This window comes from Pteronotus mesoamericanus, unplaced genomic scaffold (genome assembly GCF_021234165.1).
Source record: "Pteronotus mesoamericanus isolate MK-2021 breed Mesoamerican mustached bat unplaced genomic scaffold, CSHL_Meso_final contig_90, whole genome shotgun sequence".
In the NCBI taxonomy this organism is placed as follows: Eukaryota; Metazoa; Chordata; class Mammalia; order Chiroptera; family Mormoopidae; genus Pteronotus; species Pteronotus mesoamericanus.
Window position 1 is genome coordinate 20,424,815 of NW_026555277.1, and position 20,929 is coordinate 20,445,743.

Below are 20,929 nucleotides of genomic sequence, written 5' to 3' on the forward strand. Positions count from 1 at the left end.
TAAGGCTCTAATACTAGTATAAGTATATAATTTGTAATAAAAATACCAATCTAATTTCCATTTATGAGGACTGCCTAAATAAATTATGGTTCACATGTGATAAGCAGTTAAACATCAGCAGAGCAAGAAGGATGGCCCAGGTACACAAGGGTAGAAAGCCCTAGGTGCCCTTAAACTGACCTTTCCTCCCCTATCATACCTCTTGTTATGAGGCTTGGACCCTCCCCTGACCTCTTCTCCCCTGACATGTTGCTAGTTACGCAGGTTAGACTCCTTTAGAGGGAGAACAAGAGCGCTGGAGAAGCCTCAGAACAAGGGGGTTCTGACCCGCAGCAAATACATCTAGGTCTCAGGTGTGTTACAGCTCCAGGACCCAAAAAAGCAGCAAAACCAGACAAGTGACTCCGCAACTGACCTCAGGACCAGCTGCATTGACTAGATGACCCCCTGCCCTGCTAACAACCAATCAGTGGAAACCACAACCCTGAAAGGACATATCTGGAAAGCTGGTACCTCCCCTAAAATCCCCACCCTTAAAAGCCCTTCAGAGGAGGATCCAACCCGCTCTTCCTCCCAGGAGAACCCACAAGCCTTTCCCCACCCCCCCCTTACACCCCCAGGTACATTACCTTTACCTTCCCCTCTCCTAAGCTCCAAGGACCCTTCTTTTGCCTCTGGAACTTTCTATGAATCACTTTTACCTATGTAACTTTCTAAATAAATTCTTATAGCTTGAGCCTTGGCTCTAAATTCTTTCCTAGCCAGAACTCAAGTACTGAGGTTGCTCAACCAAGGTCTGGTCTGACCCCACCAGTCTAACACCAGGTACCATTCTCACCACTGCCACCAATGGAATACTATGCATCCATTAAAAATAATGAGCTGAATCTGTATCAAGTTCCAGTTGTACTAGTAGCCATGATACAATCAATAAAAGAAGAAAATTAAAGAACAATATATAAAGAGTAAACTTTCACCTAAAAATTCAGTTTTTAAAATACATATACATACACACAAAAAGTAATATACATACAAAGAAAAAGATCTATAAAAATACACACCAAACTATCTTTTAAGGTTTTATTTATTTATTTTAGAGAGATGGGAAGGGAGGGAGAGAGAAAGGGAAACATTGATGTGTGAGAGATTGGTTGCCTCTCCCTCGTCCCCAACTGGGGATTTGGCTGGCAACCCAGGCACGTGTCCTGACCAGGAATCGAACCTGTGACATTTTGATTCACAGGCTGGCATTCAATCCACTGAGCCACAGCAGCCAGAGCCACATAAACTATTAACAGCAGTACCCATAAGGAAGGGAGCTTTTTCTTACGTTGAACATTAAAACAAGCATAAGAGGTATGTCCAGAAAAAAATCCATCCATTGTTAATATATCATATTTTGCCATGTATAATACACTTTTTTGCCCAAATTTCTGAGGCAAAAATAAGGATGCACATTACACATAGGTAGTACTAATTCTGTATCTATATAAATGTTTTTAATTCTTTTATTTATGCTTATGCATAAAGAGTAATAATGATATCCATATGCAAAATAATACCCTGGAATATGATAGTTGGTTTTGTTTCTAAATATAAATAAATACATAATTGAATTAAAAAATTAAAAGATTTTTTCCCTGAAAGTTTGGGCCAAAAACATGGATGCACATTATACATGGCAAAATACAATAACAGGAACGATTTGCATGCCAGCGAAGTGACCTGGCAGCAAAGGAAAGTAGACTGAAATGCACATGTGTGAACAATCATGACTGCACTGTACTAGGAAGTGGAGGCAGCAGATGCCGTTGAGTGAACTGTACTGTGCGGCCATCGCATTCAAAACAACTGAGTGAACAGAGCAAAGAATCTGCATCAAATTTGCATTAAGCTTGAAGATTCCTCTGGAGAAACTATTCAGATGATTCAGAAGGCCACAACTGTGCGCAACTGGTGATTAGGAGCTTCATCATGAAAAGAAGCCCGCTCATGTACCATGTCTCATGCAGAGTTTTTTAGCAAAACATCAAATCACCCAGGTGACTCATTCCCACTAAAGCCAAGATCTGGCACCCTGTGACGCCTGGCTTTTCCCAAAACTAGAATCACCTTTGAAAGGGAAGAAATTTCAGAGCATCGATGAGATTCAGGAAAATACAAAAGGCCAGCTGATGGTGACTGGGAGAACTGTGTGAGGTCCCAAGGTGCCTTTACTTTGAAGGGGACTGAGGCATCATTGTCCTATGTATAGTGTTTCTTGTATCTTGTATCTCATTCAATAAATGTCTCTATTTTTCATATTACATGGCTAGATACCTTCTGGACAGACATATTAAATGTTTCCTACCTCTCTAGGAATAATGAATTTGTCGATCTTTCCTTCAATATCTTGAAGCTGGGCAGAAACTGGGGTCAGTTTGGCAGTTCGAACAGTTTCACAAAGCACCCGCCGACAGTATCTGTTTAAAAGAAATGTTCTTTGAGATCTTTACTTTGGGAGAAGCAGTTTGAAAGGTACATACTTTACAAAATATCATTCAACAACTTTCATAACCTTCTTAATTTGAAATAGTCACATGATAATTCTTTCTTGTTTGAAGATATGTTATATATTAGAAGTATATAAAATCCAGGTGGGTAAATATTTAAACAAATAAAAACATCTTTAAAAGTACCAGAAGAAAACTCAAAACATTTTTATAATTTTTAAATAGAAAATTCCTTTATTTTTAATATGGAATGTAATAAAAATTTAATAAAGGACTCTTCTAATCAAAAATTATATAAATATTGACACAATGATAGAAAACAAAGAAAAATACAAATAACCTGATTATGGATTTTTAAAAATATATTTGCAATCATATATAAAATTTTAAAAACTAGGAAAAATATTTATAGTAAATATATCTTTAATGTAGCAAAGCTCTTTGAAAATCCACAATTAAAATAATCCAACACCCCCATAGATATATGGACAGAGAATATAAAAAAGCAATTAAGAAAATAAATAAATGTGGCCTGCAAACATATGAAATGGATATTCAGCCTCACTAACAATTGAAAGATTGCCAGTCAAAGCAGTTTTTACTTCCAGGTTAACAAACATGAAAAAGAATGACAAGAGACATTATTAATAAAAATTTGGGAAAAAGACATTCATAGTTGATTGATAGAAATATAAATTCGTATAACCTTTCTGGAGGGTAATTTGGCAATTTACAGTATAAGAATATTAAGTGTGTATCACCTAGAGAAGAATAAAACTAAAATGTATTGAAATCTTGCCATGAGCCAGTTCTCTTAGTTTCTATGCAGTATCTTTTTTAATCCTTAAAAGAACCTCATAGATCTTATTTTAATTTTACAGCTTTAAAAAATGAAGCACTATACTATTGCATATATCCTTAAATAACAATCTCATTATTTATTAATAGAACATTACCATATTTTGCTGTGTATAATGCACACCCATGAATAATATGCACCCATGTTTTATGCACATTATACACAGGATTATTATACCCACAGTATGTAATAACATCCATGTATAATGTGCATCCTTATTTTTCCCTCAGAAATTTGGGCAAAAAAGTATGCATTATACACAGCAAAATACGGCAGAAATATTAGCAAAGATGTAAGCATAAGAATGCTGATTGTTTATATCTAAAAACAACAGGAACCAAAGAGGAAACATCCTTCCTTTCCCCACTGAACAAATATTTATTGGGTATGTACTACATTAGAAGCACTGCATTACATACTCAGCTACAGCAATGAACAAAACAGATACCCTCAAAGAAGTCAAAGCCTAGATGACAGAGGAAGGGAGAAAAGCAGGGACATCAAGAATGAACAATTACCAAAACACAGTATACTCTTATGATAAAGTTCAGGGAACTAGTAGAGAGCACATGGAAGGACCACCCAACTAAATAAAGAACTATGCAGAAAAATAAACATTGAGACTATGACCTGCAGAAAAAAAACCGAGAGGAAAAGAGAATCTAGACAAAGAAATAGTCTGCAAAAGCTAGAAGATATAAAAGAGCATTGTACCTTTGAAGAAACAAAAAAATTTCAGTATAGCTGAATTCAAGTGTATGAACAGGCAAGAGTAATAAGAGATAAAGTAGGAGAGGAATGCAAAGCTTAGCTATTGAAATGCCCCATAAGCTATGTTAGTGAGTTTAACTTTTATCTTAATGGCAACCAGAAGTCACTGAAGGATTTTAAATTGGGAAGTCATCTGATCAGATGTGACTCCCAGATACATAAAGATTACTCCAGCACAGCGACTCTCATCTTTAGCTACACATTAGAGTCATTCAAGAAGCCTTTGAAAACCTTTGATGCTAGAAATTGTTGGTTTGAGATTGCTCCCAGGTTATCTGTATTTTTAAAGCACCTGAAGTGACTACAGTGTGCAGTCACAGGCTCCAGTAGCAGTTTGGAGAATGGATTGGAGGGGAACAAGATCCAAGGCTGTTGAAATATCCCAGGCAAGTTGATTGTGGTCTGGATAAAATGGGCACAATGGAAAGAACTAAAACTAAACTTTCAACTAAAAGTTGTTTAGAAAGTAGAATAAACAGAACTAGATCACTGACTGGTTGTGGTGGAGTTACTACATATAAGCATACTGTCCAAAAAATATTTCGAGAAAAAATGGAATTTACAGGAATTAATGTTACATAATTATTTTTTAATGTTTTTAAATTTTTTTTGTTTTAAATATATATGTATACATGCACAGAAAAATCTGGAAAAGTAGTAAAATAGTTAACAATTTTTATCCCTAAGGGAACACGTACAAATAATGTACCTTCTGCCCTGGCTGGGTGGCTCACTTGGTTGGAACATTGTCATGTACACCAAAGGTTGTGGGATCAATCCCTGGTCAGGGCATTTACAGGAGGCTACTGATTGATGTCTCTTTCTCACACTGATGTTTCTCTCTTTCCCTTCCTCTCTCTCTAAAATCAATAAACACATTCTTGGGTGTGGATTAAAAAAAATGTTTTTAAAAAGAACAAATAATGTAACTTCTATACCTTCTACTTCATATACTTCCGTATTATAAAAATTTCAAAAGACAACTATGTATTACTTTTAAAATTAAAGGTAGTTATATCAATGTAATAAAACTTCCAACATTTGAAGAATCTGCAACAGAAGCCTCCCTGTTGCTTGAACCCATGGCTTCAAGTTTTTCCAATGGGTATATCCCTATCTTCATTTCCATAGTTGAAAGATGCTCCAAATTAGGGTTGCTTGTTACACTGTCTCAGACTCCAATCTGCTAAGTAGTCACAGCTGCTATTTCTTAATAGTCTTTTAGATTATTACATATATAAATTTACATATAAAAATTAATCTATATTTCAAATTTTTTTTTATTTTTCTATTAGTTGATATATATTAGTTTCTCATTTCACATATGTGAATCTAAAAAATATCATTTATTTTAGCTGTATATTTTGATAAATTTTAGTAATTGCATACAATTGTATAACCACTACAAGCAAGACACAGAATAAGAACAGCACCCTCATCCCAAACCTTTACTCTTGCCCCTTTGCAGTTGATCTCCTCCGCATTCCTTGTCCCAGACAAGCACTGCTTTCTATCACGTCAGTTTTGCCTTTTCTATAATTTCACCTCAATGAAATTATATTGTAGGCAGTCTTTGTGTCTGACTTCTCTTAGCATGAGATTTTCCATGTTGTTATGTGTATTGATAATACTTTATTTTTTATTTTAAAATATTACTTTTCTTACATCAGTTAAGAAAAGAAATGGTATGTTGTACTCAACTACATTTTAAGTAGATTTAACTGAGAAACATTATTTTATGGTCTTTTGTCTATAAATACAAAAATAAAGACAACAATGTAAGTCACACATATCTTCAAGGCAAGTCCTCCATCTACATTTTCAGCAGTTAGAGAACCAGGGAGGACAAGTTTCTCTGTGCTTTCCCTAATGTTTCTTGAGCTCTAGCAGAGATATTTTCTGTAACTGGTTTTCCACATTTGCCAAGTTTGTTTTCTCCTTAACATTCAACAAGTTTAGCAGAAGTCTTATAATACTTCCAAAAATAATAAAACCAGTCCAAAGCATAAAAATGACAGAATAACAACACACCAGGGTTTTTTTGTTGTGGCTTTGGTTTTGTTAAGTTCTTTTAAACAATTTTTTTTACTTTTACTTTTTAATTTTTTTTAATTTATTGATTTTAGAGAGAGAGGGGAAGAGGTGGTAAAGAGAGAAACATTGATTGTTGTTTCACTTATTTATACATTCATCGGTTGCTGCTTGTTTGTGCCCTGACTGGGGATCAAACCAGCAACGTTGGTGTATCTGGATGACGTTCTAACCAACTGAGCTACACAGCCAGGGTTCTTCTAATAAATTTTTTTTTTATAGCATAACATTTTATTTTATTTTATTTTTCCTTTTATTTTTTTATTTATAAATCATGTTTATTCTATTACAGTTGTCTCAGTTTTTCCCCCCTTTACCCCCCTCCACCCATCCCACCCCCACCCCCTTCTCCCACAGTCAATTCCCACTCTGTTGTCCATGTCCATGGGTCATTCATACACATTCTTTGTCTAGTCCCTACACTTTCTTTCCACCATTGTCCTCTTTTCCCCCATCCCCTCTGGCCACTTATAATTTTTAATGTCAAAACATAGAAATAAGTTTTTCTTCATAGTAATAAAACCCACTAAAGAAATGCAGTCAATGACTTGTGCAGAGGGTGAGAATTATCTGCAGGGGCCAGCCCAAGACAGTGACCATCTCGATGTCCAAGACTTCCCATCAGTGATAAGTGGGAGGTTTGGTTAACTTCAAAGTTGTATCCTCGGAAGGACAAAGCTTATTCAAGGTATATGCTTCTGATATAGTATCTGTAAGGCTGCTCTTAATCTGATGAAATCCACTTCTCACACAAATGCGAACATGAAAAGGCAACACTAGCTTATATTTTATCCAGTCCTCCCATCAGTCTAAAACAGTCAAGTATCCCAACAATCAATTTCTCTGCTTTAATAATTAGATGTTTCACAAGTGAAAACGTTTAGACTTCCCTTTTTTAATTATTATTTTAGGGAGATAGAGAAAAAACCACTGATTTATTGTTCCACTTACTTATGCATTCATTGGTTGATTCTTGTATGTGCCCTGACCAGGAACTGAACCCTCAACCTTTGGCATATCGGGACAATGCTCTAACCCAGCAGACCTCAACCTTTTTGGCACCAGGGACTAGTCTCATGAAGACAGGGGTAGGGGGTTGGGGGAGACAGGAGGCCCCACTCAGGTGAGCTTCGCTGGCTCACCCAGGCAAGCTTCGCTCACGGCCCAGGAGTTGGAGACCCCTCCTCAAATTAACTGAGCTTCCTGGCCAGGTCCTAGACTTCCTTTTCAATGACCGTTACTTTTTATTACTTGGTAATATTCCATGGTACTGATACAACACAATTTGTTTATTCACCAGTTGATAAACACCTGGACTGCTTCTAGTTTTTTGCTACTACAAATAATATTGCTATGAACATGTGCATACAGGTTTGTGTGGACATTTATTTTTATTTCTCTTGGGTGAATGTCTAGGTATAGAATTGCTGGGTCATATATGGTAAGTGTATATTTAACTTTATAAGTTCCTGCCACACTGTTTTCCTATAGGACTGTACTTACTATTTTCCATACCCACCAACAAGGTATGAATGTTCCACTTTCATGACAACACTGACACTGTTTTATACAGGTTAATATAAAGCTTCTGTAAAACTACCATACAGTTTTTAAAAGTAAATTACCTATTAAAATTTTATGTAAATATTTTAAGTCCTATATAGATGCATAGTTTTCTCAGAAATTAACATTATCTTTAAGTTAGATAGTCAAACCAGTTCACATTTACCTTTTAATGATTTCCTCTTCCTTTTCTTGTATTCTTACCTGAGCTGCTCAATTTTCTCTGGGGTAACAGGACCCTTCCCAAAAACTTGGTCTATCTCTTCATATAGTTTTTTCTGCACTTCTTCAGAGGTGGTTAAAAAACAGATTGCCCAGGTGCACACTAAGTGAAAATTTATATTAATAACAATGAAAATAGCTAACTGATAGTTTGGGCACAGAGTAAGAAAAAAACATTTTTTGTTATCTTCCCTTTTTTTCTGATACAAAAGATAAACGCTACCAAAAACAAATAAATAAAACAAAGTTGTTCACAGGATTTATATTTCATTGAAGAGGACAAAAATATTTACAGAATAGCCCCCAAAAGAGAGAGTGCAATCTGAAAGATTCCTTCTTTCCTTTGTTTCTCTATCCCTCCCTCCTTTCCTCTCTCTCTTTCTTAATCCTCACATGAGGATATGTTTATATTTTTTAGAGGGAAAGGGAGAGAGAAACATTGATGGGAGAGAGACGCATTGATCAGTTGCCTTCCATACATGTCCTGACCAGGGATTGACCCACAACCTAAGTATGTGCCCTGACCGGGGATCGAACCTGCAACCTTTTGGTATACAGGATAACAATCCAACCAACAGAGCCACCTGACCAGGGCTGGAAGGTTTCTTTCCTAAACTGGCAAGTAACTGAAGCCACTTAATGCATTATACCTGGGTAAAATAGTAATGATAATAAATAAATTTCACATCTCGGGGAACGTTAAACGTTGATAACTTTGATGGATTGTCTGGTTCACTCAACCTTGTAAAATCAAAAACTGATTTATCAGTTCACTCAGGAGCCCTAATGAAATGATTCATACAAATCAAAGCAGCAGGAGATTTATCTGCAAATCAATATTTTAAGTTTTTACTTATAATGGTAGATACACTGGCTTAATGACCGGAACTCATTATTGCTTAGGAGTGGTTCTCAAAAATCACCTGAAAGTTGGTTGATGGAACAACCTCACATCCAGAGATTCTAATTTATTAGGTTTAGAGTAGGACCCAAGCATCTGTACTTATAATAAATACCACAATAATTCTGGTGAATACCAAAATTGGAAAGTCACCAGCTTATGGTTTACTTTCAGTTAAAACTGCTTATGGATTATATTCACTGTAGAAATGAAAAGGGAGGAAAATTACATGATGAGCATAAAACAGAGAAAATAGAGTAGTTATATTTCTTTTAGTAATCCACTGGGATTACAACTATTCAAAGAATTAAATCATCTACATATATACCATATTTTGCCATGTATAATGCACACTTTTTTGCCCAAATTTTTTAGGGAAATAAGGATGCACATTATACATGGGTAGTACTAATTCCATATCAATATAAATGTTTTTAATTCTTTTATTTATGCTTATGCATTAAAAGTGTAACTCTAGAAAGCAATAACAATATCTGTATGCAAAATAATACCCTGGAAGATGATCATTGATTTAGAATTAAAAAGTTAAAATGAGCTCTAGCTGGTGTGGCTCAGTGGATTGAGTCCTAGCCTGCAGACCAAAGAATCTCAGGTTCGATTCCCAGTCAGGGCACATGCCTGGGTTGCAAGCCAGGTCCCCAGTAGGGGGCATGCGAAAGTCAACCACACACTGATGTTTGTCTCCCTCCCTTCCCCTCTCTCTAAAAATAAATTTTAAAAAATCTTTTTAAAAAACATTAAAATGTTAAGATATTTTCCTGAAAGTCTGGGCCAAAAACATGTGTGCGCAATACACATGGGAGCACAGTACCTCTTTCCCTAGATTATGCTTAAGATGACTATCTGCAGCTCTACTTTTTCTATGACAACTACTTTTAAAAATACATTTACTAATTTCTACCTCAACTTATTATCTCTTTCCTGAGCTAATAAGGTTGACATAAATCTGTCTCAAAATTAAATTTTTTAAATATTTGCCTAACTCACATATTATCATATTCATAAAGATATAATTCACTTTCTGCACTAAATATTATTATTAAATCAATAGCTTCTTGGTTCTCAATTATTTTGATAACTTACTGACATCTAGAGTTCAAAAACAGTGCATGAGGACTAACTGCCTGTCCTTAGCTTTTTCCTACATGTTTCTTTATGATGGCTTTTGAGTGAACTGAAGAATTTTTCTTAAATACACAAATAGAAACAGACTCACAGATTGAGAACATTTTGATGATTGCTGGAAGGAAGAGGGGTTGGAGGATGGATAAAACAGTAGAAGGGATTAAGAAGCACAAATTGGTTGTTACAGAATAGTCATAGGGATGTAAAGTACCACATAGGAAATATAGTCAATAATATTCTAATAACTATGTATGGTATCAGATGGATGTGAGATTTATTTAAACAATCACTTATTAAGTTGCATAATGTCTAATCACTGGGATGTACACCTGAAACTGATACAATAAGGTATTTCAACTTTAATTGAAAAAGAAAAATGGTTTAAAAAAGAAAAAAACAAGTGACATGAAAACTAATACAGAATGTATGTAATGTATAGAATACTACAGTGAAAGAAGGAGCACAAAGATTTCAGTACAGTAGGCACTTGTATACCCTGCTTGACCAAATGATCACTGAAAATTAATATAACTATAAGCGTAATAATCTCAAACATTGGTTCTTTTGTAGAACTCTATTAAAAATAAAGTATGACTGGGGATAGCTTTAAAATGTTATTTTAAGCCACTGAACATTCTTTAATTACACTACTAAACCAAGACACAATTTTATAGTTGGAAGATACCATGGAGGTCATCTACAGCTAATCCTTATTTTAGAAAACGAGAAAGTGCAGAGGTAAGTACCTTGTCCAAGGCTAACAGGCAGTGGAGGAGGAACTTTAATTAAGGTTTCCTGCCTATTCTGCCTCTCAAAAACTTCAGAGATGACAAAAAATAACCAACCCACATGCAAAGAAATAATAATACTCTAATAATTCCCCCTAAAAACAGCAAATAAGATTAAAATATTAACTCAACTTTGAAAACAGTTACCTTTTGTGTTATTTAGAACAAAACTGGTTCAGGTTTTTTTAAGGTCTTCAGCAAGAATACATTTTAATGTAATAAAATTTTAAAACAAGTTAAGCATTTTTAAATAAAAGCTCTATACATTATATTTGACACACGCTTACTGAAATTCCATTTAATTTATAATATCTGGACATCTGTGTCAAATATTCTATGAGAAAAATTTATGGAAATTTTACATTTGTAGTCATCATTTTTAAGAAAACTTCAACAGAAAGAATTGTAAATAAAATCCTTCAAGTGAACGTAATTTTTTTTAAGTTTTAAACTTATGTTTTAATACTTCCTTTAGCATTTTATGTTAGCATATTTTTATAGATATACATAAATTTTTGTAAATACTATGTGAATGAATGGTAACTCTGCTCAACTAAAAACCAGTGAGGAAACTAAGAAACATAACGCACATTTTAAATTTTTAAATAAAAATCACTTTCAATACCAACAAAAGAGTTCTTTTAAATCATGGTCTCTGTGGCCTATCTCTTCTGTTGGTAGACCTTAATAATAGCAGACCAAATTGGAGTCAAAGTGAAATGCCTCAGCAAGAAATTGAAAAGCTCACTGCATGGTTAGAAATGTCAACAGCAGTTCATTTTAAAAAGCACTAACTAGAATTCACAATCCATAAACTGTGTCAAAAATTTTATGGCAATGTTCAGAAGTGGCATAGAACACCTGGGGTTTGTTTTGTTTTTTTTAAAAAAAAGTACTTGTGTGAATCAAGCCTTTCAAACAAGAATAAAAAAGAGAGGGAACAGAAATTATAGAGTTCTTACAAACTGTGTTTTCTTTATTTCAGAATAGCTTTACCTTAGTATAGTTTATACTCTATCTCAAGAAGGAATCAAGTTATACTTACATTTTGCAGTTATTACACAACTGGCCAGAGAAAATATCATACTGTCTTCTAGGATCTAGAAAACAAAACTAAGTTTAGAAAGTATGAAATGCAAGGTGGCCTGTATCAGGCCCTACTAAAACAGTCTAGAGTATAGAATTAAGAGTCAAGAAAATGGAAAAAGTATATTATTTCTTTGTTTCACTTAAAAAAATCTATATAATGTAAAAACCAACCTAAGTATTAGATTGCCTTTTTTCCTTTGGTAAACATTTATCTATAATATTACTGTCTCATGATACATTTTTGCAAACAAACTGGCTCAGTGCTCTCTTTCTGACTTGGCCTGGTGCAGCAATGAAGTCTCGGGAACAGTGGAGAAGAGCCCGCCATTCACTTTCCTTGGAGCCTGATTCAATTTCTGCACTCACACACACGCGGAAACCACTTCTGTCTACGAATGGGGCTAAGGAATGGGGCTAAGGAATCCTAGTATAAAAAGGTATGGCAAAAATGGTTTTACTCCTGTCCTTTGCCTGACAACACCATACAATGGTGTGCTGGAGGTAACACACACACACTGGAACAAACCAAGCTACCACACCTGCTCACACAGGCAGAGCAGCTTAGTCAATAAAGACTTAAAGAAGTCCTCTTACTTTATGATCAGAGAATTCTGGCTCAATATTTGCTTACCCAAATATTAAATAATTTACAGCTGCTTCAAGGAGCTAAATAGCATAAGACTAAATACTTACATTGTTTATGGATAATGTACATTAAAGAAAAGAAAGCCACTGAATTTTGGAGGAATTTTGGGTTAAATTAATTTAAAAAACACTCTATACCTGTGTGATTATCTTTTATTTGATAAATATTCAACAATTATTTTACCTGTTGGTCATTAAGGTTCCCCTGTACTAAGGAGTCAATGAAAATATATTGACTGAAGTTCCTTCCTTTTCGTTCTTTTATGATTTTCTTCAAAATAGATTCAAGTTGCATAAGGGCTTAGAGTAGAAAAACAAAAAAGATTTTAGAATATAAGCACATATAAAGATTAAACTTTTAAAATATTTCTGTACAATGCTACCACTGCAGAATAAAATTTTCAAAGGTAAAAGAGCAGTAACCAACAATTTTTTTAAAAGCTAATTAATAATTTGTTTAAACTCATCTACTTTTCCTTTTTCTTACTAGCTTTTGCATATGTACAAAAAAGTACATAAGACATATTTGCACAGTCTAAGAAGCCATTGTAAAGCAAACACATATAATATCCCCATCCAGGTCAAGAAGTAGACCAATGCCAGCACCTTAGAGGCCTCAAAAAACGTATTCCTCTCCTCTAATATTATCCACCTTCCTTCTAAATTCTGTCCTCTTAACTTCATTCTTCTCTCAAATCAGTCATCACTCATTTAGGGACAGAAACAGATGTGAAATAACCAGAAAAGTAAATTTCTGAAGCCTAAAAGATATAGAATAAATAACATATCCAACAATCAATAAAATTACCCAAAAATCTTTTCTCGGTCCCCATCTTACTTGGCCTATCACAGCATTTGATGATGTTGATCACTAACTCTCCAGGAAACACCTTTTCATTTAGCTTCCAGGATTCCACACTCTCCTGATTCCATGCTTTCCTCCCACATTACTACCTGTTCATTTGCAGTATCCTGTTTTGATTCCTTCCCTTCTCTAGAACTTTTTCATGATAGAGTTTCCAAGAGAAGGGTTGGTGTTTGGACCCTTTCTCTTTTTCTATTTATGTTCATTAGATTGGTGATTACCAGTCTCAAGGCTTTGAATACAATCTATGTGGTTAACAATCCCCAATTTATTATTTTCAGCCAGGACCTCTTTCCCCTGAACTCCAGACTCATATATCTTATAACCATCTCAGCATCTCCACTTGGAAGTCTGAAGCATATTAAACATAACATATCCAATATTAAACTCCTAATCTTTCTCCCCAAAGCTAGATCTTCCTGGTCTGCCCCATCTTATTTCCCAAAAACTTTATTTTCCAATTACTCAGGTCTAGAACCTTGGTGTCTCATTCTCTCTTATACCACACATCTAATCTGTCAGCCAATGTTGGTGGTTCTATCCTCAAAATACAGAGTTATTTTAGCCTATTTTTTCTATATTTTCTGCTGCCTATCACCTAGTCCATATCACATTATTTCTCTTGCTTGGTTCATTGTAATGGCTCCATAAGTAATCCTCCTACTTCTGCTCTGGACACCTACGATCTATCACAGCAGCCAGAGTGATCCTTTGAAAACCTAACTCAGATCATTGCTCTGTTCAAAACCTTCCAGTGACTTCCTATCTCATAGTAACAACTTAGTCATACAGTGATCTATAAACCAGAAAAAAATCTGTCCCTCTCCACAGTCTTTCTGGTCCCATCTCCTATTCCTCTCTGACTCACTTTATTCCAGCCATACCCTGTTATACCTCAAATACACCAGGGAGAATCCCACCTCAAGGACTTTGCAATTACTTTTCCTCTACATGGAATATTCATCCATTGGACATAAGGATATCCACATGCTCTGCATGGAATGGTGGCCTTATCTCTTGGAAGTATTTGCAAAAAGTCACCTAATCTTGGTGAGGCCTTATTTAAAACTGTATCCCACTCCTGATTTAATTTTCTCCACAGCACTTTTCATATTTTAACATACTATTCAGTTTATTTATTTAGATCATCATCTGCCTCTTCCCACTAGAATGTGATGCCACAAAGACAGTTTGTGTTTGATTTGTTTTATAATCTACTTTATTTAAAATCAAAGATTATAAATTACCAATTTTCATTTATATTAACTGAACCAATTTTTGTGAAATACATTTGTTATTAAGGGAATTACTCTAAATGAATCTCAAGATAATCAAAATGGGCCCTAGCTGGTGTGGCTCAGGGGATTGAGCACCGGCCTGCAAACCAAAAGGTTGCCGGTGCAATTCCCAGTCAGGGCACATGCCTGGGTTGCGGGCCAGGTCCCTGGTTGGGAGCATACAAGAGACAACTGATCAATCTTTCTCTCTCACATCAATGTTTTCCTCCCTTTCTTTCTCCCTCATTTCCCCTCTCTCTAAAAATAAATAAATAAAAGCTTAAAAATAAAAAAGATAATCAGAATGATTATCAGAATGATTATCAGAATGATTATCAGAATGTAACAAAAACCAGATAGCATGAAATGTGTCAATTAAATTGGCTTTTCTAGACTTATGTTGGACATCAAGGGAATCACTAGAATGGTAAGCTCCATGAGGACAGGGATTGTTGTCTTCCATACAAAGAAGAGTGCCTCACACATATGGGCCTCAATAACTATTTGTTGAAATAATTAAGAAAGAGAATCCTGGGAAGCAATACTATTATATATGGGAAATAATTCATTATTCCAATGTACTTCATGTATTTTAATTTACCCAAGCCTACTCCAAAGAAAGGAAATGCAGTAGCTCAGAATAAAGGTATTAAAGCATTACACTCATTAAATTACTGACAAATAGAAAAATAAATAAAAAGAGGGAGAATAATTGGGAAGCCACCCTAAATTAAAATTGCTATTTTTCTGTGTAGAGTTTATAAAGTTGTAACCAATGCCAAACAACTTTGAAAATTTTTACTCAGTGGTATGATGGTAAGAATGTTTTATGTTGCTATACTTTTTACAAATATCTACAAAATATTTAATCATGTTGATATTATTTACTTAGCAGTTCCTATATTGTTGGACATTTAGATTGTTTCTGGTTTTCTATTTGCAGAAATAGTAGGAACAGAAATATTCAGGGAATATTTTTCTTCTTGAATTTCATTCATCATTTGTGACTCTTAACATGGGTCATCAAATTGCTTTCCCAGTATTGTACCCTTATACTTTCCATTAATCCTATAGCCTATACCAACTCTGCAGCATTCTCATTCTGCAGTGTTGCTAGAGTTTCATTTACTAATTCACTGCTTTTTTCATCTTTTGTTTAAGAACTTTCATTATAAGAAATGAAAAAAAACATAAAGAGAGAAAAAAATACATGAGTTAAAATAGAGTACATACCTTTCTGTCCTTAGTAAAAATTAAGAGTGGCAAAACTTACCATCTTCATATTGTTTTTTCCGAGTCGTACTTTTATCAAGTGATCCATCTAGAAAGCCTTTTCCAATCTCAGACCAAACCTGAAAATAGGAAAGCATACCTAGTATCTAAGAAGGAGTTTTTCTAAATAATACCAAGCAATCTAAGCTAATAATTGAGAAACTTCTATCTGACTAACCAAACTGATAATTAAGTTCTCCCTTTCAAATGAGCTACAATAATCATCTACTCCACAGTCTCTGAAAATAGAGCAAATATATTTTAACAATTTCAGTCTAGACACTTTCAAACTAATTATAATTGAAACGTCAAAAGTCCCTTTTCTTTAAAAGGTGCAGGAATGGGGAGGAAAAGAACATAGCAGTAGAGTCAATTCTCAATTTTTTATTATAATGGAACCAACCAGTGGATAAATAAAATTCAGAGGGAATTCACTGGGAATTCCAACTTTTACTTCACCGGTAATTTACTTCACTCAGTAATAAAACTGAGTTCTAGAAAAAGGTTAAAAATTAGTCTAAAATTTGGAGACACTAAACAATATAACAGGATTCCAATTATTTCAAAATTAGGTAACTTGCCCCTAAAAAAATTAACTTTTTTATAATTCAAAAGTTTTTAAAGAACTTAAGGGAATATACCACTTATTAATCAATGCTAAATATTTAAAAAAACTACTAGAGTTAAGAGTACTCAACTATAACCTTACAAAGACATACCTTACGGATTATTTAAATGTAAAAAAAATTAAACTATTAAAAGCATTATAAGGATATATAGTAAGTTTTTACATTAGGAATACCCTTAAAGTAAGAAAGGAGTTTTCCAAGCATAATACAGAAAACACAGCAAAAATTTATAATGAATAAGTTAAATTCATCTAGTTACTCCATCCCAACAACAAAAAGCTGAACAGACTGAAAAATAACAACTCTTCTTGGATCCCTAAGACACAGGAAGATCCAGGGCAAAGTGAAGCCCCCAAGATTGGAGATACAAGTGAAAACAGGGAGTCACATCTTACAACACAGACTCAACAAGGAGAAACCACCTCAGAAACCAGTGCAAAGGTAGGAATACCTGAACTGTAATTAATAAATTACTTGAGGTTTAATAAACACAATTCAGAGTTAAAATCTCCAGGGAGACCCAGTCATGGTGACCTCCAAAATATTGTGAGATTTACCTGGAAGCTTGACCAGGTTCCCCAGTAAATGCTGGTGAAACCTCCTTGGGCTCCCAGCAGGGGGAATAAATAAAGAACCAAATCTGAAATAAGCCAGAGCACTCCATTGATCCTCATAAGGCCTATCCTCTTACCAAGCTACTTTGCCTAACCTACTGGGGTATTATCGAGAGCCTAACTGACCTGGGGAAAGGAAATATCCAACTCCAGTCAGATCTAAGCTTCCACGTGGGAGAAAGGGAGTACCAAACTCCAGCCCACTCTGGCCATCCTGTTCCACCTAACGGGGGAGAAAGAACTGAAAAACACTTCTGAAGTTCACAGCAAAGAGGAACAGGCTCACTAAATGACTAAGTAAGAACTAATTACAGAACTATGGAATGCTTCCCTTTTCCCCACACCTCACCAAAGTCCTATTTACACCAGTGTCTTTTACCCAGTACATCATGTCTAGCTACCAAAAAATATTATAAAAAGCAAAAACACAATTTGAACAAATAGAGTCACATATCTGTGATGCCACAATTTGAAGCATCAGAACCATATGGTTCTGGCAGAGATGTTGGAATTATTAGAGCAGGAATTTAAAATAACTACGATTACTATGCTAAGGGCTCCAAAGGTAATATCCTAACGGCTCTAAAAGAGCCTCAGGTAAAGGATGAAGTATACAGCATGCAAGAAAAGGCAATGTAAGCAGAGAGATGGAAATCCTAAGAGAGAACTGAAAAGAAATGCTAGAGTTCAAAAACACTGTAACAGAAGTGAAGAATCCCTTTGCTAGATTTACCAGTATACTGGTCACAGCTTAAAAACAATTTCTGAGCTACAGAATATATCAATAGAATCCTCAAAAACAGTTAGTTATAAAACTAAACATACTCTTCCTATATAATCCAGCAATCCCAACCTTTAGTATTTACCCAAAGGAGCTGGAAACATGTCCACACAAACTGCTACATGCTTGTAGCAGTTTTTCATGAGTGCCAAAACTTGTAAACACCAAAATGTCCTTTAGAAGGTAAATGGATAAACTGTGGTATATCCAGGCAATGGAGCACTATTCAAGGCTAAAAGAAATGAGCTATGAAACCATGACAAACAAGGAGGAAGACTAAATGCTTATTTCTAAGTGAAACAGGTCAATCTGAAAAGGCTACATGCTCTATAATTCCAACTATATGACCTTCTGGAAAAAAGGCAGAACTGTGGACACTCTGGAAAAGGCAAAAATATGGATACAATAAAAAGATTAGTGGTTGCCAGGAGTCAGGAGAGGAGTGGAAAGATGAAGAGGCAGAGCACAGAGGATTTTTAAGTAAATGGAAATACTCCTCATGACATAATAATGGATAAGTGTAATTATTATATATGTCTAAACCCATTCACATACAACACTGAGCATAAATCCTTAGGTAAACTTGAGGTGATTATGATGTGTCAATATAGGTTCATTGTGGCAAAAAATGCAAAATTCTGGTCAGTGGTGTTGGTAATGGGGGAGACTATGCAAGTGGAGAACCAAAGGGTATATGGGAAATCGCTATACCTTCCTCTCAATTTTATTATAAACCTAAAAATGATTTAAAAAATAAAGACTTTTTAAAAAACACTATAAATAAAAGTAAAAGCAAAAGAAAACTAAGAAAAGAACAAATAGTTCTTGCAGATTAGTAAGAAATAGAAACATATCAGTAGGAATATGGGCAAAGTATATGAAAAGTCATCCCACAAAAGAAATACAAGTTTTCAACAAAAATATTAAACAATGTTTAACCTCACAAACAATAATTATAAATTTTAAGCATGAAATATAATTTTTGAATGATCAGGTAGACAAATATTTAAAAGACCAATAATTCTAAATGTCCAAAGTGCAAAGAAAGAGCACACTTATGTTGGTAAGAAAATAACTGGGACAATGTGTTTGGAGAAACACAGTATGCAACCGAATGTGAAGTGTACATTTTTTCACACCTTACCATCTATGAAATTGGTATACATCTTACAACTGATGACATCTCCCACCTGCCGTCAGCTAAGGAGCAGTCATGATGCAGCTGTTATCACCTCTGCACTCACAAATTGGTTGTTATTCCTTGTGACATAAACCCCTTTTAATGTCTCTCAGACATTAAAAGATCATTTGAGGAAGGATTTCAATTCACGTTTATAGTCTCAAAACTTTCCTTTGACAACTTCTAGTAATGTTTAAAAATACCAGTTTCCTTCTAAAAATATATTATTTGAATCTGCTCAAATTCAAACTGAGGAACATTCAACGAAATAATAGGCCTGTATTTTTAAAAAATGTCAAGGTCAAGAACCAAAGAAAAATATGAGGAACTATTTAACATGAAAGAGGTATGACCACTAAAAGTAAAGAAATTTGAATATGGGCAGTGGATAACAGTATTGTACACTATGAACGTTAAATTCCCAAGTTTGAAAACTATGTTTTCTCTATATAAGAGAATATCCTTGTCTTTAGGAAATCCAACCTAAAGTATTTAGGAAAAAAGAAGCAAAATGTCTACTCAACACTAAAATGGTTCTAGTAAGGGGGGGAGAGATAGACAGACAGATAGATCGATCGATAGATAGATAGATAGATAGGCAGGCAGATGGACAGACAGAGACAATCACAAATACGGCAAAATGTAAACGACTGATGAACCTTGATAAACAACACATTGGAGTTCCTTGTACTAGCTGCAACTTCAGTAAATTTGAAATTATTTCTACTTTGAAATTATGCCAGCACAAAAACATGGAGAATGGGTTAGAAGAAAATCCTAGAAATAATAGCGGAGGTCTCTTTTTAAAAGTACTCTCTAGTCATCGTGAAAAAAATCGGACAGCCCTGGCTGGTGTGACTCAGTTGGCTGGGAGTCGCCCTGCAAATTGAAAGGTCACAAGTTTGATTCCTTGTCAAGGCACATGCCTGTGTTGCAGGTACAGTCCCCTGAATGGGTGCATGCAAGAGGCAATTGATTGATGTTTCTCTCTCACATCAATGTTTCTCTCTCTTTCTCCCTCCCTTCCCCTCTCTCTAGAATCAATAAAAGAAACAAATTTTAAGAAAAATAAATAATAGCTCCAATTAAAAAAAATCAGTCAAAAACAACTGAGTTAAAAGTTCATTCTTCATTAAAATATGAAAACATTTTAGGAATTCCTTAACTAATTTATTTTGCCTGGGTACACACAGTTTACTCTATCTAGAAAGTGGAATTTAGAGCAATTTTCCCACTTCTATTCTTATGCTCTGGAAGGTTTCGTGTAAAAAAAAGCGTATTTTTTAATCTTCAAACACAAGTAATAAAACAATTTTAATCAAAAAGTGCAACACTAAATAGTGACAAGGTGTCATTAGCAATAATTGTTTTAAACACATTACCTTAATTACTTCATCAGTTTTAGAGATTTGAAAAAAAATAAGGAATAATCTCTCACATATCCAACATGCTGTAAATGACCTAAGTATAACTTGAACCAAATAAATTAATTTAATATTGAGATTGATAAAAGAGACTATTTCTTCTAGTTCGGTGAAGAATGTCATACAGATGGCCACCAGATATATGAAAAGATGCTCAACATCATTAATCATCAGGAAAATGTAAATCAAAACCACAGCATACCACCTCATTCCCGTCAGAATGGCTATTATCAAAAAGTCAACAAATAACAAAGTGTTGGCAAGGATATGGAGAAAAGGGAACCCTTGCGCACTGTTGGTAAGATTGTAAATTGGTGCAG

At 34.7% G+C, this 20,929-nt stretch overlaps 1 protein-coding gene across 1 annotated transcript in view; it reads right to left on the reverse strand.

Annotated features, from left to right (window-relative positions):
* LOC129080411 (cytochrome P450 20A1) overlaps positions 1-20,929 on the reverse strand; it is a 64,522-nt gene that overhangs the window by 12,122 nt on the left and 31,471 nt on the right. Inside the window, exons 6-10 of the mRNA XM_054585817.1 lie at positions 15,983-16,061; positions 12,752-12,867; positions 11,879-11,933; positions 7,981-8,101; positions 2,351-2,462 (exon numbers count right to left, since the gene is read on the reverse strand). Coding sequence (XP_054441792.1) covers positions 2,351-2,462; positions 7,981-8,101; positions 11,879-11,933; positions 12,752-12,867; positions 15,983-16,061 — 483 coding nt within the window. The remainder of the gene's footprint in view (positions 1-2,350; positions 2,463-7,980; positions 8,102-11,878; positions 11,934-12,751; positions 12,868-15,982; positions 16,062-20,929) is intronic.